Below are 26,032 nucleotides of genomic sequence, written 5' to 3' on the forward strand. Positions count from 1 at the left end.
GGATAAGTGCTAAATAATAGTTAAAATTACGTAAATGAATAAAACATTCAAAAGGCAGAATAAAGAGAAAGTCATTATCTAAAGAGGATCTTGTAACAAGTTTATGTTTAGCAAGCAGGGAAAGAAAACTAGTCTATTAAGGAGTCACAGAATATTTAGAGAAGCAAGAAGAAAATCAAGATAGATCTGTGCAACATAAGTCAAAATTGAAGAGATTTCGGAAGTCAGGAACATCAACACTGGGCCAGTACTATAGTGGCTAAGGAAAGGAAAACAAGAATGCCATTAGGTTTGATGATTAAGAATCTATTTGTTCCTTTTTTTCAAAAATAATCATTCATTCATTCATTCATATATTCAAAAAGCACTTATCAGCTACACAGATTGTAAGCTCCTTAAGAGTAGTAAACTACTTATCTTTGTAAACTTAGCATCTAGCCCAGTGGCTGGCAATTAATAGATACTTGAAAGCTATCCATTTAAGCCCAAGAGCTTTCTATGTCTTAGATCCTGTCTTAAATGCTGGAAAGAAACAGATGGTTAAGACAACAGTATCTCAACTTTAACTTCAGAAAGTCACAGAAGACTTCACAAAAGGGTCTTAGGTAAATAGGATTTTGACAAATGATCAAGGTCAAAGATTATGTTTGAGTGATTAAGAGAGACAAGAAGAAGAAACCAGGTCTATATAATGATGTTTTAGGCAGAAAGAAATGGGTTTTCAAAGGCACAGAATCGAAAAACAGCATGGTATGTCCCATGTGGCTATATGGCTACAGTTTAGAGTACGCAGGGAGTGGTTTTCAGTGAAAATGTGAAAACTACATATGACCACTGTGGCATGTAACTTTCCCTTAAATCTTCACTTTTCTGAATGAGAATAATTATCATTTTCTTAGGCTTTTTGCTTTCTTCATCATTAACAGAATTAGCTTTTATTTTGGAAATACCCATTCCCCAAAGTTTGATTTTTTTAATCATTTCAGCCATTACTACCTATATACAATGGCCAGAAGTGAACAAGTCCACTCTGAAATGCAGATCATATGTAGTAAGCTAGGCTAATCCCTAACAAACTTAAAAACTACTACCTATCCCTGACCTTCAGGATCTTCTGAAAATATAAGAAACCAAAAATATGACATCTCTGAAGACCAAAAGTATAGTTTTTATTAATTGTCATTGTAAATCTGCACTGACCTAATGCAATTTTATGTGTGGCTGAAAGTCACTTGTTTAACAAATGTTTCAGGAGTCTCAGATGCCAAGCAGCCTATTAAACTCTGAGGATACAGCAGTAAATAGGACCTTTTACTAGGTAAATAGGATCTACTGTGGTGTTTGTCTCAAGTATAAACTAAACACTAAATAAGTAATTACAGATGTTATAAATGTTGTAAAGAGAAATATGGGTGGCATGAAAAATACATGCAGAACTCCTGACAAAAACTGGATTGAAAAACTTTCAGAGAAAACCAAAGTTAAAAAAAAAATTATCAGCATGACTTCTGAGGAGCTATGAGGCCTCAGATACATAAGATCCCCACCCCAATTCCACACTTTCCTACAGCAAAACAGAATATTTCCATTACATTGTTTGATACATCACATTGGGAAATTACGAGAGAGAGAGAGAGAGAGAGAGAGAGAGAGTGTCAAATTTGCAGGTTTAGTACCATCTCAATCTTAGGAGCCTTAGAAGTAGCCTACTATCTGTGTCATAGGATGTTTCAATAAATGTTCAGTGAGGGAATAAAAGAATCCTATGATATTGGCATATGAATGGATTCAATAATGAGAAAACATTTCCAAAGAAGTTATCAACACAAAAAAGGCTATGCTCCTAACAGACATTCTAGCTTTGTGTCTGATGGGTATAGCTGGCTAACGTTCTTTAACGATTATGTGGATTTCTAAAGGAGAAGAACACAAATTTTATCAAACATACATTACTTAAAAAGTCATTTAAATACTAAAAATTCGCAACTGATTTCTTACCTTAACATCTGTAAACTGAGACATGGCAATATCAGGAATGTTGGGATGGAGAGCAGGGAGTTCACAATATAAGTTAGGAAAACAAACCAAGGATCCCAGAAGAACTTGTGCTTCCACTCTTGGTGCCTATGTATCAGATTTTTTAAATCTTTAAAATGTATTTGACTATGTCATTAAATTACCAGAAAATTACTTCATGACCTAACCACAGTACAAAGAGAAGTGAGAGCATAAGACACAATTAAAAACAAAAGGAGCAACACAAAAAGATTGAGGTTTTCACCCATACTTTGCACATAAACTACTGCTATTCTCAGTAAATGAAGAGCTCTCCTTACGAACAGCAAATTAAGCAGAAATCAGCCACACTTAATGGGACTGCAAATAAGAATATAGCTTAGCTGACAGCATAAATTTACTCTAATTTTGAGAAAAAATATACATACTTTCATTTTAAAGGCAACTCACACAACAAAACATAGTGTACTAATGAGCAGATGACTCAATGTCACTAGATTATATTTGTTACTACCTAAGGATAAAAGTAAGGATAAAAACATTAATTGTATCTTCAAGAAATAGGCACTAGTCTAGACGGTTTTTATAATGTTATGCCAAGTGAAAAAAGCATTGCCTATAGTACTTAACTAAAAACAAAGTAAGAATTTATGGTTGGCCTGCAGATGAAGGTAACTTTTCCTCTTTTTCTTAGCTATATATATATTAAGCCATTTCTGAAGTATCAGCACTGAACATTTCTTTCTTTTTTTAAAAGTTTATTTACTTATTTTGAGAGACAGAGACAGTGGGGGTGGCAGAGGGGCAGAGAGAGTGGGAGACAGAGAATCTGAAGCAGTCTCTGTGCTGTCAGTGTGGACCCCAACTTGGGGCTCGAACTCATGAAACCATGAGATCAGGATGTGAGCCAAAACCAAGAGTCAGACGCTTAACCGACTGAGCCACTTAGGTGCCCCAGCACTGAACACTTCTTTTTCTTCTTCTACCTTCTTGCACGCCCACCAACACCCACTTACTAATATATTTCTTTGCTTACTAAAATACCTATGAATTGAATTATATGTTTAATAATACCAAAAAAAAATGCTTTAAAAATTTGCTAGAAACATAATCCTTCTATTTACATAAAACAAGACACTATCTTCCACAGGATCTCCTTATGTTTCTAATTGTTTTAATAGAGGCAGTGGAGTGGTACTATTATGATTATCAACAAAACAACTCATTTCCATATTTAAAAAAAAATCCTTATTTGCAGATAAAAGACAATACCATAAAGGGGTAGGGCAAGCTTGTAGCCACCATCCCAATTTAAAATTATCTGTAGGTACACCTGGCTGGCTCAGTCAGTAGAACATGTGACTCTTGATCTTGGGGTTATAAATTCAAGCCCCTCATTGGGTGTAGAGATTACTTAAAAAATTAAAGTCTCTAAATAAAAAAAAATTAGTTATAAAAATGAAACTGATAAAAAACGCAATATTTAATTTAAAAAAAGAGATTAGCTAAGGGTTTTTGTTGAAAGTTGGGTAAGGTAACTGAGAATGTTCAAGTATGTGGATATAATGGGAGCATACTTATAATGTGACTATAATTAATGAAGGTAAAACCTAATTAGTTATTTTGTAAACTGCCTGGCAGAGGGAGAAAAGGGGCTTCCTGTTAAGGGAAGGAAGATGATGTGTATGGGATCTAAAATGGAATCCAAAGAGGAAGATTTAGACTATGTATCTTCAACATCATCCAGAGGAAAAGACTGACCTTAAACTTTTATGATGAGATGAGGTGTCAGGTTTGATTCCTGTAATGATTTGTTTTCCTATGCAGTTTTTCTCAACAAGTGTTCCTCATATGAACCACACAAACAGAAAATAACTATTTTTAAAAATTTTCCCAAGGATGTTACAGAACTAGTATCCTTCTAGATGCACAGGAGGTAAATTTAATCACATAAAATGGATTCCTAAGGACATCAGGGTTTAATTCTCCCGCAGAATCTTTTTTTTTTTAATTTTTTAATGTTTATTTTTGAGGGGAAGGGGCAGAGACAGAGAGAGAGGGAGACAGAGAATCTAAAGCAGGCTCCGTGCTGTCAATGTAAAGCCCAATGTGGGGCTCAAACTCATAAACTGAGATCATGACTTGAGCTGAAGTCGGACACTCAACCAACTGAGCCACCCAGGTGCCACTCTCCTGCACAACCTTAAAGAAGTGCAGGAAACGTGCTGACTAGTCATCTAGAATAATTGGTCTACTGAACAGTAATTGTTTTCATAGTAAATTTGATCATGCCACTCCTTGCGTAAAATCCCTCAATGTTTGCTCATTCTTTCCTGAGGATAAAATCTAACCTCTCTAGCACTATAAACCAGCCACTGTCTTCCTCTTTAGTTTACCTCTGCTACATAAATATGGACATGTTCCAACTATACCAGTTACTTGGCATTGTCTCCATAGTTCCGTAACTGTTATGAAAAATCCTCACATGTTTTTCAGAGTTTAGAGTTTACTCCTAGAGCATATTTCTGGATTATCTCATCTGTTTCTTCTCTTTTGCTATGGCCCACTGCCCTTTCTTTAGTTTCTTCCCTGCCTCTACTTGTTTCCATAGACTTCTTCAATTTTAAATTTTGTTTTGCTTATCAGATTTTAATCCCTTTTTATAGCTCCTGTGTCAATTCCATCAACTAATTTTAGTACTTTCTTATACTTCAAATTTTACTTAAAAAAATAAAAGCAATTTCAATTAAACTGTAAGTTTTCCTCATCATCAGCTTGTTAAATTTACTAACAAGGGCTCCTTCTCTGTTGCTTTGTTAGTCGAGCCTATTTAACCACAGTCTGTTATATTATAAAGAACAGGAAATAAAAACTTACGTTGAGAAAAGCTGAAGAAGCCACTCTACCAGCTGCTACAATAAAATCCATAATAAGCATTGTGGCACCAGGCAAACCAAGTGAAAAAAACTGAGGTGAGCAGTGCTTGATGATTGTATTGACAATATCCTTAGAAGTAAGAAAAGAAGGGGAAAAGAGTTTCATAAATTAATCTTGGGTATCAGCTAATCAATACCCTTAAAAATAGATAACATATGAAATAATAAAACAGGCAATTACTATACACTGCCTAACTGGAAAGACTAATTTTAATTCTTCTAAATAATCCATGCTTGGTATTATATTGTCAAAGCAAAATAAACTTAAAACATATTTGTTTAACTGACATCAATACAGCATTTCCCCCCCCCCCCCCCCCCCACACTAGACAGCAAGATGGAAGGCTTTTTGCTTCAGGGGTTGAAAATATAAGGCTCAAGTGTTATAAAACTGAACTGCAGAGTAGTTCCTTCTCTCATCCATTTGCTTCCATATGATATCTCTGATCTTTAAAATTGCATAACCTATTATGTGGCAACTGGAGATATTCTCTTTATGAGATCAACTGAAGTCCTTTGATGAAAAATATCCAGCCTTTGGAATTTACCATGAGGATGCAGTGTTTTACACTGTATTACTCAATCTGATTTATCTTAAACAAAAGGTCTCTTTGTCAATAACTAAGATCGTCATTTTGTTTGAGACATGTTTATAAGGTAGAACACTGTAATTATTTCAAATTAATGCAGGTAGTATTTTCGCTTTTCAGGAGGAGAGACATAACTACTTCTTTCAATATTAATTTAATGATCTTTAAATCAACTGCAAGTGAAATTTAACCACATTATGATAAAAATGTTTCATTACTATGACTTACAACCTCCCACAGTTTTTTGTGATTATTTCTGGTTTTGTTTGTTTTTTTTTTTTTTCCAGTTTTATGGCCAGGATCAAGACCCTTGAAATAATGTTCTACAGTCAAATTTTTTACTTTCTAATGTAATGATTATATTGATACAAATGCCAAGTCAATATAATTGTCACTGTGCTAATATAATCTATGGAAATAAGAAAATGTGATGGGCTAGCTCTTAGAGAAGAAAAATCCTCTATTTCACTACTAGATGAGCATATCCACATGCCTCTAGTGCCAATTATTAAGTAACAATTACAAAACACCCAAGAATAAGTACATTAGGACATTAAAATAAGATGTAGTCAGTCTAAGCAAAAGATGGTTTAATACTTTAAAGAAGCAAACTAGTTGTTACAACATTAGAGGAAAGATACATTTAATAATCAAATCAATCCCCTAATTAATAGCTTTTCAACTATGTTTAGGAAAGACACATTTAATAATCAAGTCAATCCCCTAACATAACAGCTTTTCAACTATGTCTTAAGAACAAATGAGGTTACAAAATCAAAGACACTTATAAATAAATGACTACATAAGACTATTTTTAATTCTAGACCTTAAAAGAGTTAAATAATCAAGAATCAAAGGTAAACTTATAAAGCAATTGGTTATAAAGTATATATTTACCTGATCAATATGAAGTAATCCACAATGCATTATATTGTAGAAATGTGTTAGAAAATCTCGATTTGGAGAAACATCTTGTCTTCTTTTCATTGTATTACAAATAAGTTTGTAAGCATGTAATTTACCTTGTTTATATTTATCAGTCAACATGGTTGCCTACAATTTAAAGATGTTGATTTTAATACTCAGATACTGTTAAAGTGATACAGCAAGCAATATATTTGCTTTCATTTATTTTTATGTTGGCCCAATTTCTTAATGAATTGAAATATCAGGATTACTGAAACTATTGTTATCATTAAAATGATACAACATAGGTTATGAATAACCACACACTGTTTCATTTAGGAAAATGCACCAAACGTATCAAATGACACTTAAAAAAATTAAAACTTCAAAAGTAGGGGTGCCTGGGTGGCTCAGCTGGTTAAACATCTGACTCTTGGTTTTGGCTCAGGGCATGATCTCATGGTTTGTGAGATCGAACCCCACATTGGGCTCTGTGCTGATAGCATGGGGCCTGCTTGGGATTCTCTCTCTCTCCCTCTCTCTTCCTCTGTCTCTGCCCCTCCCCTGCTCACGCTTTCTCTCTCAAAATAAATAAACTTAAAAACTAAAACAATGAAAGTACACAGCATATTCTTTGATATAAATTCGAGATTTATACTTCACTAAAATACAGTTAAAACATAATTTTCTATATTCACTTTTGTTTTATTAAATAAAAATGATGCACCAGTATAATAATTACGCTATGCCCGTTTTCCTCTCTATATAACCCGTAATGAATGACAAGTCACAAACCAAGTGTTCTAGAAAACTATACAAAAGTTAAAGAATCAAATGTTTAAAACAGATTACATATGATTTATTAAATGAAACTTTTAAATTATAGATTTTTATATATTAAGCTTACCTTGAAAAGCCAAGGTGTAAGAATTCTCAGTGGAGGAATCAAAACTGGTGGTGAAGGGGAGGTCAGGTTATCAGTTGAAATGCCAAGATTATCTCTAATCTGTAATTTTCAAATAAAATGCAACAAATCTATGAAAACTGTTCTTCCAGTTTGTTTTAGCTTAAACTTGAGTTCAAGTCCAATTTCTATCACTAACTATATATTTAAACATGGTTCAGTGACTTTACCCTGCCAGGAACTAGTTTATAGTAAGGAGGTTGGGGGAGGGGGGAGGGGCAATGTGGTCTAAGGCTTCTACGAATTCTTAAACTTTTCTTTTTTTCTTTTTTTTACCTTAGCTAGATTTTGCCAAAGCTCACAGAGGTAATCAAAAACTTGGGCATGTATTTCAGGATCCATAATAGCGTTGACATCTCCCAAAATGCCTAGCATTCTTCGCCACATTACAGTAGCAACATCAGCATGCCATCCTGTGAGTGTACCCCCTGCCATCACACTACAACATTCAGATGGAAATTCACTGATTTCTATAAAATAAACCAATACGTTGGTGTTAGTAATTTTTCTAAAGAATCACAAAAACAAGAAAGACTCAAATTAACAATCTTAAATATCTATAAAAGCAAATTTTTAAAATGTCAATAGGCACTAGTGTTATTTTTTCCTAATAAGATCAAAACCTCACCAGTTCGTGATTCCATATTATGGCAATAATTACTTATTCAATGGAACTTGTACTAGGATTTATCTAAGGAGGAAATGATGCTGATAGAGAAGTATATGGTTGACATAAAGATCATATTTGTAAGTACATACTCTCTCTTTATCAAATGACTACTTCAGGTTGTATCATCAAATTAATAGAAGATCGCAGGCTGAAAGCAGATCTTGTAGGAAGTCTTCATAAGCCTATTTCTTTGTACTTAAAACTTCCAAACAAATGTATTTCTATATTTCAAAACTAAATCAGGCTTAGCATTAAAAGGGATATTACTGTTATTATGTGATGTCACACAAATTATTTAATAACCTAATGCTATACTTCTCACTATGAAATAGATGGTTTAGCTAAATATCATTATAGGTCTCCTCCAACTTAAAAAACACCCATTATTCTATTCAGTGTATATAACAGAAAAGGCGAAATCATTACTAAGATTATTCCTACTTGATAATATCTCAGTGTACTCACAATATACAAGTTCATTCTTAATATATGCACATCCTTTATGCCTAAGTTTAACTTTTTTTTCTCTTTCTACATAAAGTATACAATGATTGTATTATAAAAAAGTTACTAGTCTTTCATAATAATAAAAAATAACCATCTGGTGTAAGCTCATTGAAATAAAAGAAAAAAAAACACTGTAGTTTTAACCATCACTGTTAACATCTCCCTACTCTATGGAACCTTCACAATATGGTGAGAAATCAACTGATTTGTCTCTAACTTATCCCTCTCAAAAACAAAATTTTAAATAATTGCAAAGCCAGCAACAATGTGTGATCCTCCTTTGAATCCTGAATTGGGCTGGTAGTGGTGTGGTGTAGCTATAAAAGATATTCCTACTGAAACAACTGGGGAAATTTGACTTTGGATTAAAAACTGCAGTAATGGGGGCACCTGTGTGGTTCAGTCAGTTAAGCATCCAACTTTGGCTCAGGTCATGATCTCACCATTCCTGAGTTTGAGCCCCACATTGGGACTCTGTGCTGACAGCTCAGAGCCTGAAGACTATTTCAGATTCTTGTCTCCCTCTCTTTCTCTACCTCTCCCCCACTCATGTTCTCTCCCTCTGTCTCTCTCAAAAATAAACAAACATTTAAAAAAAATTGCAGTGATGTTTCAATGTTAAATATGCTGAATGTGACCATTACAATGTGGTTATACAGGAAACACTAAAGTGTTTAGGTGAAAAGGGTCTAAAATTTGCAATTCACTACTAAATAGCTCAAGAAAGACAAACAGAAAGAAAGAAAGAAACAGAGAAAGACAGAAATAAGACAGAAAGACAGAAAGGCAAGAAGGCAGGAAGGAAAGAAGAAAGAAAGGAGGAAAGAAAGAAAGAAAAGTGGCACGCCTGGGTGGCTCAGTCAGTTAAGCTTCCAACTCTTGATTTCTGCTCAGGTCATGATATCAGAGTCGTGATATCAACCAAGCCATGCATCTGGCTCTGCTCTGGGTGTGGAGGCTGCTTGGGATTTTCTCTCTCCTTCTCCCTCTGATCCTCCCCAACTTACGTGGAAATAAAAGGGGGTTGGGGGATGGCAGGGTTGTTTTTGTGCACGTGTGTATGTAGATACAGAGATAAGGTGGTAAAATATTAACAACTGGTGAATTCATCTAAAGGCTTAATGTGTATTCATTTTACTAGTCTTGTAACTTTTCTATAAGTTAGAAATTTTTTCCCACTGTTGGGGAAAGAGACTAAAAGCAAGGATGAACTAAAAACTGCATGCCAAAAGGAGGAAAGAAAAGGCCAAAATAATCCAGAAATCAGACCATAAGGGTTATGTAATTGCAAGATAAATGCATATTATGAGAATGAGTACCTTAAAACTATAAGGCCAGAAGTTATAGAGAGTAAATGTACTGCAGCACCAATGAAAACTGGCATTTTATATTATTCATTGTTTTGGGCATAATTGCAAAATGACGTTTTATCCTGATCCTTGTTACATTATTTAAGACTCAGCAGAAATAACTTTTATTAAAACTTGCAGTTTCTAAGGTTTCCTAGTCACTTTTTAACATTTACTTAAAAATACTTCCTGCTTTAGGAAATGGCATAATATCAATAAATGATAATTTAACACACAAAAATAATGCAATCACTAATGCCAGGACTGTAGTCAACTATAATAATACAACAAATATTAGACTATAAATATTTTTAAGAGCAAGAAAAAATGTTAAGTAACAAATTTCCAAAAGACTCACAAAAGTTCAGAAGACTTATAATAATACTCTATCTAATCAAAAGTTTAAGATGTCTAAATTAAGATCTCCTAAGACAAATGCCCTGAAAGGAAAAATAGCAAATATCTAATTTTCAAATATTGCCTAGGTCATCTGGCGTCTGAAGAACAGAATGGTGGAGCTTCTCATCAAGCTGAAGATCTTTCTGTTCCATGTGATCTATATTCAGTGTGGAAGGAGAAGGCGTCTGTGACCTGGATCCCAGAGCTGAATGGACTGGAGAAGCACTTTCTGAACCTGTAAATATAATTTCATAAACTTACCATAAAGAGAATATTCAATACTCTCTACCTAAGATGTAATGCTTAAAATCCCAATAAGATACAACTGAGAAGCATCAAAGGCCAAAGAGGTAAAGAAAATCATAATACTGTACACGATTTTGTATCTAGGGGTCTCATTTGATTTCTTCCAGGGTACTAGAATGGAATCAGAACTGGGTATAGCAGTTAATAGAAGCCATCTGTGAAAGTGATAATGTCCATTCCTGATGCAGCTAGAGAAACTCTAGTACCCACTGCTACTCTATTTCACTTACTTCAGACCTGGGGCTATTCCTGAGAAGAACTTGCTCTGCATGGCTCTATATGCTACTATCATTGCTAGCCTGGTTTATGGTGGTCCCTGATGGTCCCCAGTCGTCAATCTCCCTCTTACCCCTATTCCTTCCTCCCAGTCCATTCTTCATAAGGCAGCAAAAAGATCTAAAAATTAATCAGATGTTACTTCCTTACTTAAAATATTCTATGGCTCTTTACTGGCCATAGGATAAGCCCCAGCTTATTAGTGGGTTTTCCAGTCTTTCTTCAACTTTCTGATCACTCCATAATTCCCCCGTTACTTTTAAGTTCTAGCCACAGAGCTAGCCTTTTCCACGTTTTTCCTTTGCATGGAGCCATAATCCTGTTCTTATAGGTCTGGTTAACTTCTTTTTATTTTTCAGGTCTTACTTTAGACACTTCTTCCTGAGAAGCCTACCCACTGTTGACCTACCCAGTGTGAATAAGGAGTCTCTGCCATATGCACTTGTACTTCCCCATTATACGACTTATAACACTGACTTGAAACACACTGTTTAGTTTTAAATATCTTCACTAATGCAGAAACTCTGTAAAAACAGGGACTGTATCTACGTTATATACTGAAGTATTGCCAGTGCCTAGTGTAGTGTCTGGTACATAGCAGAAACTCATGTTTATTTAAATTATGTATAGCATAAATTAATACTTATTTAACACTTTGTGGTGGTTGTAGTGAGGTGATGCTACTACCAAGCAAGCCGCTAAAATATCAGGACCTTTCAACAGAAAATTAATAAAGAAAGATCAGCCTTAAATGACAGATTAGACCAGATGGACTTAACTCATATGTTCAGAACATTCTATCCACAGGAGCAGAATACATATTCTTCTCAAGTGTACATGGAACATTCTCCAGGACAGATCACATGTTAGGTCTTACAAGTCTTACTAAATTCAACAAGACTGAAATCATTTCAGACCACAACAATATGAAACTAGAAATCAACTACCAGAAGAAAACTAGAAAAACTACAAATATAGAGATTAAATGTTTCCAAATACCGACAAAGTGAGTGAAAAATTAAAGGAAAAATTAAAAAATACATAGAAGCAAATGAAAACAGAAATATGACATACCAATATCTATGGAATGCAGCAAAAATGGTTCTAAGAGGGAAGGTCATAGCAATATAGGTCTACCTCAAGGAAAGAGAAATCTCAAGCAAACAATTTAATTTCATACCTAGGCAAACTAGAGAAAAAAAAAAGGACAAAACCCAAAGTTAGTAGAAGAGAAGAAATAATAAAGATCAGAACAGAAATAAATGAAATAGAGACTAAAAAGACAATAAAAGAGATCAATGAAACTAAGAGCTGGTTCTCTGAAAAGATAAAAATGACCTAAACGCATAAGAAAAGAAAGAAAACACATTACAACCAATACCACAGAAATACAACCTAGAGGAAACGGATGAATTCCTAGAAATTTATAATCTTCCAAGACTGAATCATGAAGAAACAGAAATCTGAATGGACCAATCACTAGTGAGGGGATTGAATCCAAAATCAAAAATCTCCCAATGAACAAAAGTCCAGGACCACACAGCTTCATTCATGAATTCTCCCAAACATTGAAAGAATACTTAACACCCATCCCTCTTAAACTCTTCCATGTATTGAAGAGGAAAAAACTTTCAAACTCATTTTACGAGGCCAGTTTTATCCTCATACCACAACCAAACAAGGACATCACAAAAAAAAGAAAATTATAGGGGCGTCTGGGTGGCTCAGTCAGTTAAGCGACTGACTTCGGCTCAGGTCATGATCTCACGGTTTTTGAGTTCGAGGCCCGCATTAGGCTCTGTGCTAACAACTCAGAGCCTGGAGCCTGCTTCTGATTCTGTGTCTTCCTCTCTCTCTGCCCCTCCCTCTGCTTGCAGTCTGCCCCCCTGTCTCTCAAAAATAAATAAACATTAAAAAAAAAAAAAAAGAAAGAAAATTATAGGCCAATATCCCTAATAAACCCAGATGCAAAAATCCTCAACAAAATATCAATAAACTGAGTTAAAACAACACATAAAAACAATCATACACCATGATCAAGTGAGATTTATTCCAGGGAGACAAACATGGTTCAATAACCATAAATTGACCAATGTGATACACATTAACAAAAGATAAAAATTATATGATTATTCCCAAAGCAATCTACATATTCAATGCAATCCCTATCAAAGTAATACCAGCATTCTTCACAGAGCTGGAACAAATAATGCTACAATTTGTATGGAACCAGAAAAGACCCCAAATAGCCAAAGCAATCTTGAAAAACCAAAGCTGGAGGCTCAAAATCCCAGACTTCAAGCTATACTACAAAGCTGTAATCATCAAGACAGTATGGTACTGGCACAAGAACAGACACTCAGATCAATGGAACAGAATAGAGAACCCAGAAATGGACCCACAAACACATGGCCAACTCATCTTTGACAAAGCAGGAAAGAATATCCAATGGAATAAAGACAGTCTCTTCAGCAAGTGGTGCTGAGAAAACTGGACAGCGACATGCAGAAGAATGGATCTGGACCAGTTTCCTACACCATACACAGAAATAAACTCAAAATGGATGAAAGACCTAAATGTAAGACAGGAAGCCATCAAAATCCTAGAGGAGAAAGCAGGCAAAAACCTCCTTAATCCTGGCCGCAGCAACTTCTTACTCAACACGTCTTCGGAGGCAAGGGAAACAAAAGCAAAAATGAACTACTGGGACATCAAAATAAAAAGCTTCTGCACAGTGAAGGAAACAATCAGCAAAACTAAAAGGCAACCGACAGAATGGGAGAAGATATTTGCAAATGACATATCAGATAAAGGGTTAGTATCCAAAATCTATACAGAACTTATCAAACTCAACACCCAAAAAACAAATAATCCAGTGAAGACATGGGCAAAAGACATGAATAGACACTTCTCCAAGAAGACATCCAGATGGCCAACCGACACGTGAAAAAATGCTCAACATCACTCATCATCAGGGAAATACAAATCAAAACCACAATAAGATACCACCTTACACCCCTCAGAATGGCTAACATTAACAACTCAGGCAACAACAGATTTTGGCAAGGATGCAGAGAAAGAGGATCTCTTTTGCATTGTTGGTGGGAATGCAAGTTGGTGCAGCCACTCTGGAAAACAGTATGGAGGTTCCTCAAAAAACTAAAAATAGAACTACCCTACGATTGCACTACTAGGCATTTATCCACAGGATACAGGTGTGCTGTTTTGAAGGGACACATGCACCCTCATGTTTATAGCAGCACTCTCAACAATAGCCAAAGTATGGAAAGAGCCCAAATATCCATCAATAGATGAATGGATAAAGAAGATGTGGTATATATACACAATGGAGTATTACTCGGCAATCAAAAAGAATGAAATCTTGCCATTTGCCACTATGTGAATGGAACTGGAGGGTATTATGCTAAGTGAAATTAGTCAGAGAAAGACAAATATCATATGACTTCACTCCTATGAGGACTTTAAGAGACAAAACAGATGAACATAAGGGAAGGGAAACAAAAATAATATAAAAACAGGGAGGGGGGCAAAACAGAAGAGACTCATGAATATGGAGAACAAACTGAGGGTTACTGGAGGGACTGTGGGAGGGGATATGGGCTAAATGGGTAAGGGGCATTAAGGAATCTACTCCTGAAATCACTGTTTCACTATATGCTAACTAATTTGGATGTAAATTAAAAAAAAAAAAAATTAAATTTAAAAAATTATATGATTATTTCAGTAGATAAAGTATCTGAACAAACTTCAACACCCACTGATGATAAAAACCTTTCAACAAACTAGGTATAAAGGGAAGGTACCTCAATATGATAATAAAGGTCATATATGACAAACGAGCATCATATTCCATGGTGAAAACGTGAAAGCTTTTCCTCTAAGATCGGGAACAAGACAAAGATGCCTTTGTCTTTTATTCAACAAAGTATTGGAAGTCCTAGCCAGAGCAATTAGGTAAAAAGAAAAAAAAAAAAAAAAATAACTGGCACACAAACTGGAAAGGAAGAATTAAAACTGTCACTCCATGCAGATTGCATATACGAAGCCCTTAAGATTCTACCGAAAAACTGTTAGAATAAATGAATTCAGAAAATGGCAGAATACAAAATATGTTTTTAAAAAAAATCTGTGTTTCTATACACTAATAATGAACCATTAAAAACAGAAATAAAGGGGTGCCTGGGTGGCTTGGTCTGTTAAGTGTCCAACTTGGGCTCAAGTCATGATCTCACAGGTGGCAAGTTCAAGCCTGCGTCAGGCTTGTGCTGACAGTTCAGAGCCTGGAGCTTGCTTCGGATTCTGTGTCTCCCTTTCTCTGCCCCTCCCCGGCCACGCTCTGTTTCCCTCTCTCTCTCTCTCTCTCTCTCTCTCTCTCTCTCTCTCTCTCAAAAATGAATAAACATTAAAAAAAAAACTCATTTATAATCACATCAAAAAATACCTAGGAGTACATTTAACCAAGGAGGTAAAAGACTTATATACTGAAAACTATAAAACACAAACGAAAGAAACGGAAGAAGACACAAATAAATGGAAAGATATTCCATGCTCATAGACTGAATTAATATCATTAAAACGTCTATATCACCCAATGCAATGTACAGATTCAATGCAATCGCTACCAAAATACCAATAGCATTTGTTAGCGAACTAGAACAAATAATTCTAAAATTCTAAAGACTGAATAGCCAAAACAATCTTGAGAAAGAACAAAGCTGGAGATATCCTGCTCACTGTTTCATACTATACTACAAAGATGCAGTAATTAAAACAGTGTGGTATTGGCATAAAAAATCAAGATTAAGAGAACAGAGAGCCTAGAAATAACCCATACATATATGGTCAATTAATTTATAACAAAGTAGGGTAAAATATACAATGGGAAAAGGATAGTCTCTTTAATAAATGGTGTTGTGAAAACCGGACAGCCATGTGTGAACAAATGAAACTGCACCACTATCTTGTATCATATACAAAAATCAACTCGAAATGAATTAAAGGCTTGATCATATGGCCTGAAACCATAAAACTCTTAGAAGAAAACACAGGCATCAAGCTTCTTGACATTGGTCTTAGCAATGGTTTTTAGATGCCTCCTCAGGCAAGGGAAACAAAAGCAAAAATAAACAATTGGGACTATATCAAACTAAAAAGCCTCTAAACACTGAAGAAACCCATCAGCAAAACAAAAAGGGAACATACTGAATTGGAGAAGATATTTGCAAATCATGTATCTGAAAAGGGTCTAATAACCAAAATATATAAAGAACTCATATAACTCAATAAAAAACAATCTGATTAAAAATGGGCAGAGGATCTGAACAGATATATTTCAAGACACATGAAAAGATGCTCAACATCACTAAATATCAAGGAAGTAAATCAAAACCACAATGAGATATTACCTTACACCTGTCAAAATGATTATTATCAGAAAGAGAAGAAAATAACAAGTGTTGGCAAGGATGTGGAGAGAAGGAAACCCATGCGCATTGTTGGTGGGAACGTAAACTGGTGCAGCCGCTCTGGAAAACAGGGTGGAGGGTCCTCAAAAAATTAAAAATAGATCTACCCTATGACCCAGCAATAGCACTGCTAGGAATTTACCCAAGGGATACAGGAACGCTGATGCATAGAGGCACGTGTACCCCAATGTTTATAGCAGCACTTTCAACAATAGCCAAATTATGGAAAGAGCCTAGAAGTCCATCAACTGATGAATGGATAAAGAAATTGTGGTTTATATACACAATGGAATACTACTTGGCAATGAGAAAGAATGAAACATGGCCTTTTGTAGCAACGTGGATGGAACTGGAGAATGTTATGCTAAGTGAAATAAGTCATACAGAGAAAGACAGATACCATATGTTTTCACTCTTATGTGATCCTGAGAAACTTAACAGAAGACCATGGGGGAGGGGAAGGGAAAAAAAAAAAATGTTTAGAGAGGGAGGGAGCCAAAACATAAGAGACTCTTAAAAACTGAGAACAAACTGAGGGTTGATGGGGGGGTGGGAGGGAGGGGAGGGTGGGTGATGGGTATTGAGGAGGGCACCTGTTGGGATGAGCACTGGGTGTTGTATAGAAACCAATTTGTGGGGCGCCTGGGTGGCTCAGTCGGTTAAGCGTCCGACTTCAGCTCAGGTTGTGATCTCGCAGTCCGTGAGTTCGAGCCCCGTGTTGGGCTCTGTGCTGACAGCTCAGAGCCTGGAGCCTGTTTCAGATTCTGTGTCTCCCTCCCTCTGACCCTCCCCCATTCATGCTCTGTCTCTCTCTGTCTCAAAAAATAAATAAACATTAAAAAAAAATTTAAGAAACCAATTCGACAATATATTACACATTAAAAAAAATTAAAAATAGAGCTACCATATGATCTAGCGATTCTACTACTGGATATCTATCTAAAGAAAACAAAAATACTAATTCAAAGAGATATTTGCTCCCCTATGCTCACTGCAGCGTTATTCACAATAGCCAAGGTATGGAAGCAACTTAAGTGTCCATTGATGGACGAACTGGATGAAGAACATGTGACTTATACATACAAAAGAATACTACCTAACCACAAAAAAAGAATGAAATCTTGCCATTTGCGACAACGTGGCTGGACCTTGAGGGGATTTTGCTAAGTGAAATAAGTTAGACGGAAAAAGACAAATACCATATGATTACATTTTTATGTGGAATCTAAAAAACAAAACAAACAACAAAATCCAGACTCATAGATACAGAGAACTGACTGGTAGCTGCCATGCCAAAGGAGAGGGGGGCATGGAAGAGGAAGGAAATTATCAAGTAAAAACTTCTAGTTATAAAATAAGTAAATAGTCATGGGGAAGTGAGGTACAGAATGGGGAATATAGTCAATAACACTGTATTAACTTTTGTCAAATCACTGTATGTTGTACACCTGAAACTAATATAATATTGTATGCAATTATGCCTCAATTAAAAAATATGTATTTGGTCTTTTTATTTAAGCTTCTTTCTAGCAATGAAATATCAATATTCTGGACTCAATAATTCTAAAACTCTGTCCCTGTTACCTCCTTTTATACAGTAAAGCAAAAACCAAGTAAATAAATTATGTATTTGTATTATTTTAATTCCACAAATGTGTCATTCCACACTGTTTATACAAATGTTTAAATATAACACAATAAATGCCTTAAAAAGAACATATAACGCTAAGAATCCCTTACTGAATGATAATCATGATTTCATTTAGGCTCAATTATGATACACAGTAGGTAGTCAATTTCCTTTCCTTCATTTGAGATTTGGAGTAAATTCATATGGCACAAAATCATATGTTAAAAGGTAGCTACAGAAATGTAAAAATTCTATACTTTAGTACAAACACAAACTATTGAGGGCATAATGAAACAATCTCCTTAATACTCATCAAATATTTTATAAGTACACGACAAAAAAGTCATCAGGGGCGCCTGAGTGGCTCAGTTGGTTAAGTGTCCGACTTCAGCTCAGGTCATGATCTTGTGGTTCATAAGTTCGAGCCCTGCGTTGAGTTCTGTGCTGACAGCTCGGAACCTGGAGCCTGGTTCAACTCTCTGTCTCCCTCTCTTTCAGCCCCTCCCCAGCGCATGTGCCTGCCCTCCCTCCCTCCCTCCCTTTCTCTCTCTCAAAACTAAAAAAAAAAAAAGGGGGGGGGGCGCCTGAGTGGCTCAGTTGGTTGAATGTCCAACTTCAGCTCAGGTCACAGTCTCACCATTCCCAAGTTCAAGCTCCACATCAGGCTCTGTGCTGACAGCTCAGAGCCTGGAGCTTATTTCAGATTCTATGTCTCCCTCTCTCTCTCTGCTCCTCCCCTGCTCACGTTCTGTCTTTCTCTCTCAAAAATAAACATTTTGAAAAATAAAAAATAAACATTTAAAAAATCATCAGCCTTAGTCAAATGCTTTGTAATACAAATCTATTTCTCTTACTTCCATGTATTATTTTCATCCATAAAAATCTGATTCATTTTTTAGAATTAGAACTTAAGTAATTTTTTATTAAGATTACCTATTAGTGAATCATTACTGTCTTTAACTTTATTAGTAACAATCTAGAACACCTGACTTAAAGGTGTTCTCCTCTTAAAGAATGTATTTTTAAAATATATTGCTATATTAATATTTATCCATTAAATTTTTATCTCCTATATTAAGTTTCTGCTATAATTTCTGAAAATATTACAGGAAAATAAAAGATTTCATGACTATTAACATCCCTTTGATAGAACACAGCTATTCTTAAAAAGTTAACTGTGAGAATATACGCAAAATATACTTGAAAAAATAATCAAAGTGTGTTGAATAGTTTGTATATTGATTATATGCTGTTGTACTCTTTGCTGAATTTTATCTTTTAATTAGAACTTGATCCATGAACTGCTTTAGTTTCTTAAACACCCTTACACTATTACAAGTGGCACTAATCAAGAACAGAATTCCTTATACAACTTCCTAGTAGAGTCCTAGAAATGGTCACCATGTGTAGTAAATATAGGTTATATACATGTTAAAAATTCTTTGAAGTTCAATTATCCAAAACTCACATTGAGGCAAAAGGCCTAAAACAAGTTCTCTTTATATATTAAGTTTTTAGAATTGTTGTGGGGAACTCCAGTTTTGATGACTAAAGATAAATAAAAAAGAAAAAGTGAGGTCAGACTTCTTTCACATACTGTAGTCTTTTGAAAACATCACAGTCTGATTAATAGTCTGAGGGCTTTAAGAAAACTATAAGAAACCCATGTAGTTTACTGGAGAGCATGATGTTTAACTCCTCCTTCAAAATAGATGGTCCCCAGATTAAGGGACACGTATTGGTGGGATTCTTTTGAGTCACAGACTGGGGGGGTTGTACAGTGGATCTCTAAATCAGTTAAAAAACTTCTCAGCCATTTTATTATTTCTACTTTGAAAGTCCATTCTTTTCAAAGTTCATTAACTCTCTACACTGTCCAAATATCTAGAGTTTTGATAGTATTAAAATTTGTGTGACCGTAGAAAATAAACTTCCACATTTAGTTTTTTAAGTCACCCATTTTAACTGTACAGTTATATTAATTTGGCAATTGTATGCAGTCCATAATCAATAACACAATCGAAACAAAGAAATGTCCATCAGCATGAAAAGCTTTCTTGTGCCCAATTGCAGTTGATCCCCTGCTGACTCCCACCCCCCCAAGTAATTACTGACCTTTATCACTATAGTTTTGTCTTCTCTAGAATGTCCTATACATGGAATAATAAAGTACGATATATAGTCTTTTGTATTTGACTTCTTTCATCTAGCATGTTTTTGAGAATCAGCTATGGTTTCACATATGTTAATCTTTTTTTTTTTTTTTTCTGAGTCCTATTCCAATGAATATTCAGTGAATGACTACATTACAATTTGATTGTCCATTCACTAGTTGGACGCTTGAGCTGTTTTGAATTTTTAGCTACTGTGAATAATGCTGTCATGAAGTTCCAAATACAGCTGCCAGAGGTAAATACCTAGTAATAGTCATGAGGTAAATGCATGTTTACTTCTAAAAGACACTGGCATATTTTGGCAGAGAAACCTTACCATTTTGCATTCCCATGAGTGACATGATATTCCCAGTTGTTCTACATCCTCTTCAATATTTGGTATTATCAGTGTTTTTAACTTCAGTTGTTTAATTATATGTATAGTGGTATCTCGTGGTTTTTATTTACATTCTCTACTAGTAATGTTGAACATCTTATTTTAAAAACAACTACAATAACAGCGGTTTACTATAAAATAAGAATTTTCCCTAGTATTTCTCTCTGAGTCATTTAAATTCTGTAATAATGGGACTATGATCTAACTCAGTTGGCTCCTGTCCTCCACTCAGTCTCTATTCTTTAATGGGGCAGGTTACAGTTCTTAGTAATCCTGATAGGAAGTGGAAAAGAAGGGGTAAGATGGGAAAACAAAGGATGGGTTTCTGCCCATCAAGGATTCATCACTGGTCAAACTTCATGTTTGATGTGGCTGAGGAACTGTGCCTGACAAATTCAGACAAGCAGAAATCAGTATTTAGTCTTGCAAGTTCCAATGAACCACAGGATACAATATTGATACCTAAACTGGAATCACCCATCAAAAGGCATCAAACTACAGTGAGAACCAGAATGAATTTGGATCACAGAATGGAACCACTGAACTATGAGCTAGAAACTGCTCAGGATCCCTCTGGTCACTGCACTAACCTTGCAATAATGTGACCCTGCATTTCATGAGTAAATTTCTTGGATTCTACTCATCATATATTTAACTGCATTTTAAAAATTGCTGAAAAGAATAATTTACTGTTGTATGAACATAGAATATTGGTATATTAGTAAGTAGGCCTTCTACTAGGCAGTATTCCCTACAGTTTCTATAATAAATACTTTGCCAAAGAAATCTATAAAAATCTAGGCTAACTCTGAAAGATGATGAAAAAGAGATAGTACTTCTCAACTACTTTTTGGTTATCATTTAAACATCACTGCAGGAAATGCAGTGATGCAAACACATATAACATTTTGTATATAATACTGGGAGTTCAGCTAATTCCCCAAAACTTATCCATGTAGACTCCAGGTCAAGAAACTCTTACATTAATGTGTTTTTTCCTCCACTTTTCTATAAAGATGAATGAAAAAAAAAATAGTACTTAAACAGTAATAATACTTAAAACCTATCAAATAAAATCCTAAACATATTCTTTGGTGGCTTAAAAAAATACATTTAAGGAAGACATTCCCTTGAGTAAGTTTACCAGTAACCGTTGCAACTTCAGCGGAGAAAGCTTGTTGATTAAGACTGCTTGTTTCAGAATCCAACTGAAGTGTGGTTAGACTAGCCACTTCTTGCTCTTCAGCACTTTGGTGATGGCCAGAACCTGAGTCCACATCAGCAGAGGATGCAATCCCAGCATCAGCTCCAAAGCCAAAATCTATAGGAAGAAGAAATGCTAGTACATAGACGTCTCAACCACGAAACAAAAATATTTACAAAAGACACAGCTACTTCAGCAAAATGATTAAACATTAACATTCCCCTAAATCTATTCTATTTACATACCACTCAGGCAAGTGCAAATAATTTTAAGAGTTGGAAGTTTATAATTAGAGATAAATTGTGGGGTGCTTGGGTGGCCCAGTTAGTTAAGTGTGTGACTTCAGCTTAAGTCATGATCTTGCAGTTCATGAATTTGAGTCCCATGTCGGGCTCTGTGCTGACAACTCAGAGCCTGGAACCCGCTTCGGATTCTATGTCTCCCTCTCTCTCTCTGCCCCTCCCCTACTCATGCTCTATTTCTGTCTCTCAAAAAATGTATAAACATTAAATAAATTTTTTAAAGGTTCTCACAGCTTATTACTAACAGTAATGATTAAACATGCATATGATGTATCATCACTATTATCTATGTTTTTTGATAGCTGGTAATACGCTTTTCAACTACAGATATATGTAATAAAAATGGCACACATACAGTAAAAACCATTTTTCTCTAAGTCATATATTCCAGTCTGAGATAAGAGTAATATATGAGGGCAGGAAACATGTTTCTCCAATGCATCTCCCAGCTCTTCATTAATGTGGTTCCCAAAGTTTTCATGTTTCTTTTGTTTGTTTTTAGTTTATTTTGAGACAGAGAACGAGTGTGAGCAGGGAAAGGAGAGAGAGAGAGAGAGACAGACAGACAGACAGACAGAGAATATCCCAAGCAGGCTACACATTATCAGCGTGGAGACCAATGTGGGGCTCAAACCCATGAACTGTGAGATCCTGACCTGAGCTGAAACCAAGAGTCAGATGCTTTACCGACTGAGCCACCCAGGCGCCCCCACGTTCTTTTTTTAAATATCGGTACTCTTCACTGCCAAGTGTATATAGCTAGCTATGTAGTAGTGATACAGCACCAAATAATACCACTGCTGTCATTTTAATATGAAGTGATTATTCAAGAAAAGGTCTGAGTAATTTAACATTGAACATAATTGTATTGAACATACTGAAGCACTGAACATAACTAGACAGTGGTTTGCAAAGAATGAAATAGTGCCAACTCATAACCATGACTGTCCTTTATTCTAATATCAAGTCAATTTTAATTTTTTTTCCTTTGTACATGTTTGGTCTTAGAATACCATTTGTTTTATGAAAGCACAGTGGTTTTTGTTTTTTAAGTGTCTTTAATTTAGTTTGGTGAAATAAAGTGGTCCCAACTTGAAGTGATTCCCTAAAACTTCCTTTGGAATTTCACTGAAAAATGAAATCAAAATACATGGGAACCCCATATAAATAACAGAGAGGAAGGTGATGGTTATATAATCCATAAGTCTCAAACAGAAAACAATCAACAAAAAACCATATTGCTCAAACAGAAAAAGATACTTGCTGTCAAATTTTCGGCCATCGTATTGGAAAGCGCTGAAAGAATCCGAATGACTATCTGAGCTGATAAGATCACTGCTCCCTGCACTGGCAGGAGAAGTCCACTCTGAGGGCACACCTGGGTCATCAATAGGGCGCATTTGGTTTTGCTTGTTTAGAACATCAGGAAGGTCTTTGGGAATTTCAAGACTGCCTGGACTACTTCCCCTTCTTGTCATAGTCTAAAAATTCAAGAAACATTTTACCATTAAAATTTCTTCTTGTCATTAAACATCTGAAATACTGAATTGCCAAGACAATCATCACAATAAATGTTGAGGTTTAGGGCCTGAGTTAGGAGGGTGAAAACACACTAACTAAATAATCTATGTAATTGTATGGAGCCATAACCTGAACTACTGTTGGTTTATCTAAAGTAGAGACCCAGTTATTATATGGTACTGGGCCTGAGACTCTTAAGCCTCAAAAGGATCTATAGATTCAAGTTAAGACCGTAGAAAGAGCAAAGTATTCAATTCAAAAAAGCAGCAGCAAATAGAGATAGTGGAGGGAGGAAAAAATGATGGCAAAGAGGTTATTCTATAATGATTATATATAATGATTTAAAAAAATTTTTCCCATTCAAGGAAAAAAATGAAACTGAAAATAAAAGGGAAATGTAATGGAGCTACAGACATTCACTAAAGATTGAAATCCAAATGGAATAGGACCATTTAAATAAAGCAATTCCACATGTATTTCTTTCCTTAATAATTAAGTATTATTAGGGGTAAAATTGGTTCTATTTTCATTTTGCCATAATTCTAATACTCAAAACAAAGATAACTTTAAAATCTACTCTAAAGTTATCTGTAATTATTAAGCAATCAATACTTATGCTATCAACTTATGGGAGTTGGGCCAGAAGACCTCTTTCTTGCTAAGGGTTGGCAGTGGGAAGGAAGAGAACCTATGAGCAAACATGAAAAGCAAAGGGAAGACGAGGAAGGTAGGGGCTTATTCCTAAATAGGTAAACAAATAGGTATTCTAATCTTTTACCCTGGTCAAAACTATAAGCCTATTTGTTTTAGATCTTTGAATAAAAAATACTACAAAAATATAAATTTCAGAGGAAGGTTGTTTGAATGAAAATTTACACACACACAAAAGTATGTATCTTTTAATTTCTCTACTCTCCTCGCTAAAACCAAATAAATAAAATAAAACAACACTTACTGAGGCATTACCACTTCGAAGTCGTTCTGCTATAAACTCATCCATCAGATCAGGAACATTAGCATTGCTGCTGCCAATATCACTATTAAGAGGGGGCAGTTTTGGGCTCATGTCCTCTTTATTGACTAAAAATAAATAAATAACTATATATAGTGAGAAAAGACTTAACTGCATTTCCTAAATTTGAAACAAATAACTCAAAACAAATTACCTATGCCATATCAATTATTTGCCAAACATGCATTTATGAATAATTTCTCTCCTTTTAGATTTAATTTTAAGAATTAGTAAATTGATATTTACTTTATTTAACTAAGCAGATGTTAGTCAATCTTCAGTATGACCTTAAACAGCAAGAAAGCTGATAGATAAGCACTAGTTGGAGTTAGGTTAATATTGCCTATAAAGAAACTGGTATATTTATCTGTCTTCCTGCCTCTATGCTGCTTCTTAGGGCCTTAATAATTTAGAATTCCATTCTTCCCCAAGGAATATTTGCAAGAAATCTATCCCTTCAATCTACGCACATCTCAGTAGGACAGAAATGCATTTAAGCTTAGATAAATAATCTATAATTGTGACATAATGTCATTTCAGTTCACTACAAAATCTAATTTCATTGTTTTAAGAAAAAAGGTTTATTTTCACAAAGGTTTTTCTATATAAAAAAAAACCCACAAAAGTTATTTTGATTTTTTTAATGACTACATTAACAAAGTTTTAAACTTGGGAAACAAACTTATAGAAAAAATGATATTTATTTCACATTATGCTGTTGAAAAGTTAATTTCTCTGCAATTAAAAGAAAATCAGCATTGCTTACATTCCTAATAAACTAAAAAGCATTTCAGGTTAAGAAAATACACTGGTCAAAAGTTCATTGTGAAGTACCATTATCTTTATATTACTGGCCAGGCTTTGCTAAGCTGTCAAATACTGCCCTCAAGTGGCATTAATGGCTCAATGCAAGATGCATTATACAGCATTCTGTTAATCATGCTAACAAAACCATGTTAAACAAACAAAATCAAAACCTACCTTACTGCTGAAAGTTAATTTTCTATATTTGTAAAGTTATTTTAATTTGAATCAAGATAAGAGAAGACAGTTACCATAATCTTGCTTTCTGTAATCTGTCCATAGAGGTTCCATATTAAAATCATGATTGGCTATCATGAAACCTTTATGCACATCTAAAATCTCAGAAAAAAGAAAAGTACTGGTAAGTGTTTTAAGGACTTGCATTCTATACAAATGAATGCAAAACTAAGAAGCCTGCAGCTTGTTTTCAAATGGCTTAAAGGTAACTAAATCCACTTTGAAATTTAAGAAATAATTTCTCCTTCAATGATAACTAAAAAATGTTAGTGCTGGTTGTACGACCTTGATGTCCATTATGTTATGTAATATCAAAATAATACTCTTCCAAGAAAAAAGATAAAACCAAGTATATCAATCATAAAAG

At 34.9% G+C, this 26,032-nt stretch overlaps 1 protein-coding gene across 8 annotated transcripts in view; it reads right to left on the bottom strand.

The window, feature by feature from the left end:
• Positions 1–26,032, bottom strand: part of RALGAPA1 (Ral GTPase activating protein catalytic subunit alpha 1) — a 264,987-nt gene that overhangs the window by 120,720 nt on the left and 118,235 nt on the right. For 7 of the 8 annotated variants that reach the window (XR_006203767.1, XM_042942992.1, XM_042942988.1 and 4 more), the window contains 9 exons: positions 24,568–24,692; positions 23,356–23,572; positions 21,730–21,906; positions 10,420–10,572; positions 7,689–7,882; positions 7,356–7,454; positions 6,440–6,595; positions 4,894–5,022; positions 1,999–2,124 (listed from right to left, as the gene is read on the bottom strand). Coding sequence is in view for 7 of the 8 variants with exons in the window: in XM_042942992.1 (XP_042798926.1) it covers positions 1,999–2,124; positions 4,894–5,022; positions 6,440–6,595; positions 7,356–7,454; positions 7,689–7,882; positions 10,420–10,572; positions 21,730–21,906; positions 23,356–23,572; positions 24,568–24,692 (1,376 nt within the window). In the remaining variant the exon portion in view is untranslated. Of the gene's footprint in view, positions 1–1,998; positions 2,125–4,893; positions 5,023–6,439; positions 6,596–7,355; positions 7,455–7,688; positions 7,883–10,419; positions 10,573–21,729; positions 21,907–23,355; positions 23,573–24,567; positions 24,693–25,679; positions 25,761–26,032 lie in introns of all 8 variants that reach the window. The other variant, XM_042942991.1, reaches the window with a different exon arrangement.

Source organism: Panthera leo, chromosome B3 (assembly GCF_018350215.1).
Source record: "Panthera leo isolate Ple1 chromosome B3, P.leo_Ple1_pat1.1, whole genome shotgun sequence".
Taxonomy (NCBI): domain Eukaryota; kingdom Metazoa; phylum Chordata; class Mammalia; order Carnivora; family Felidae; genus Panthera; species Panthera leo.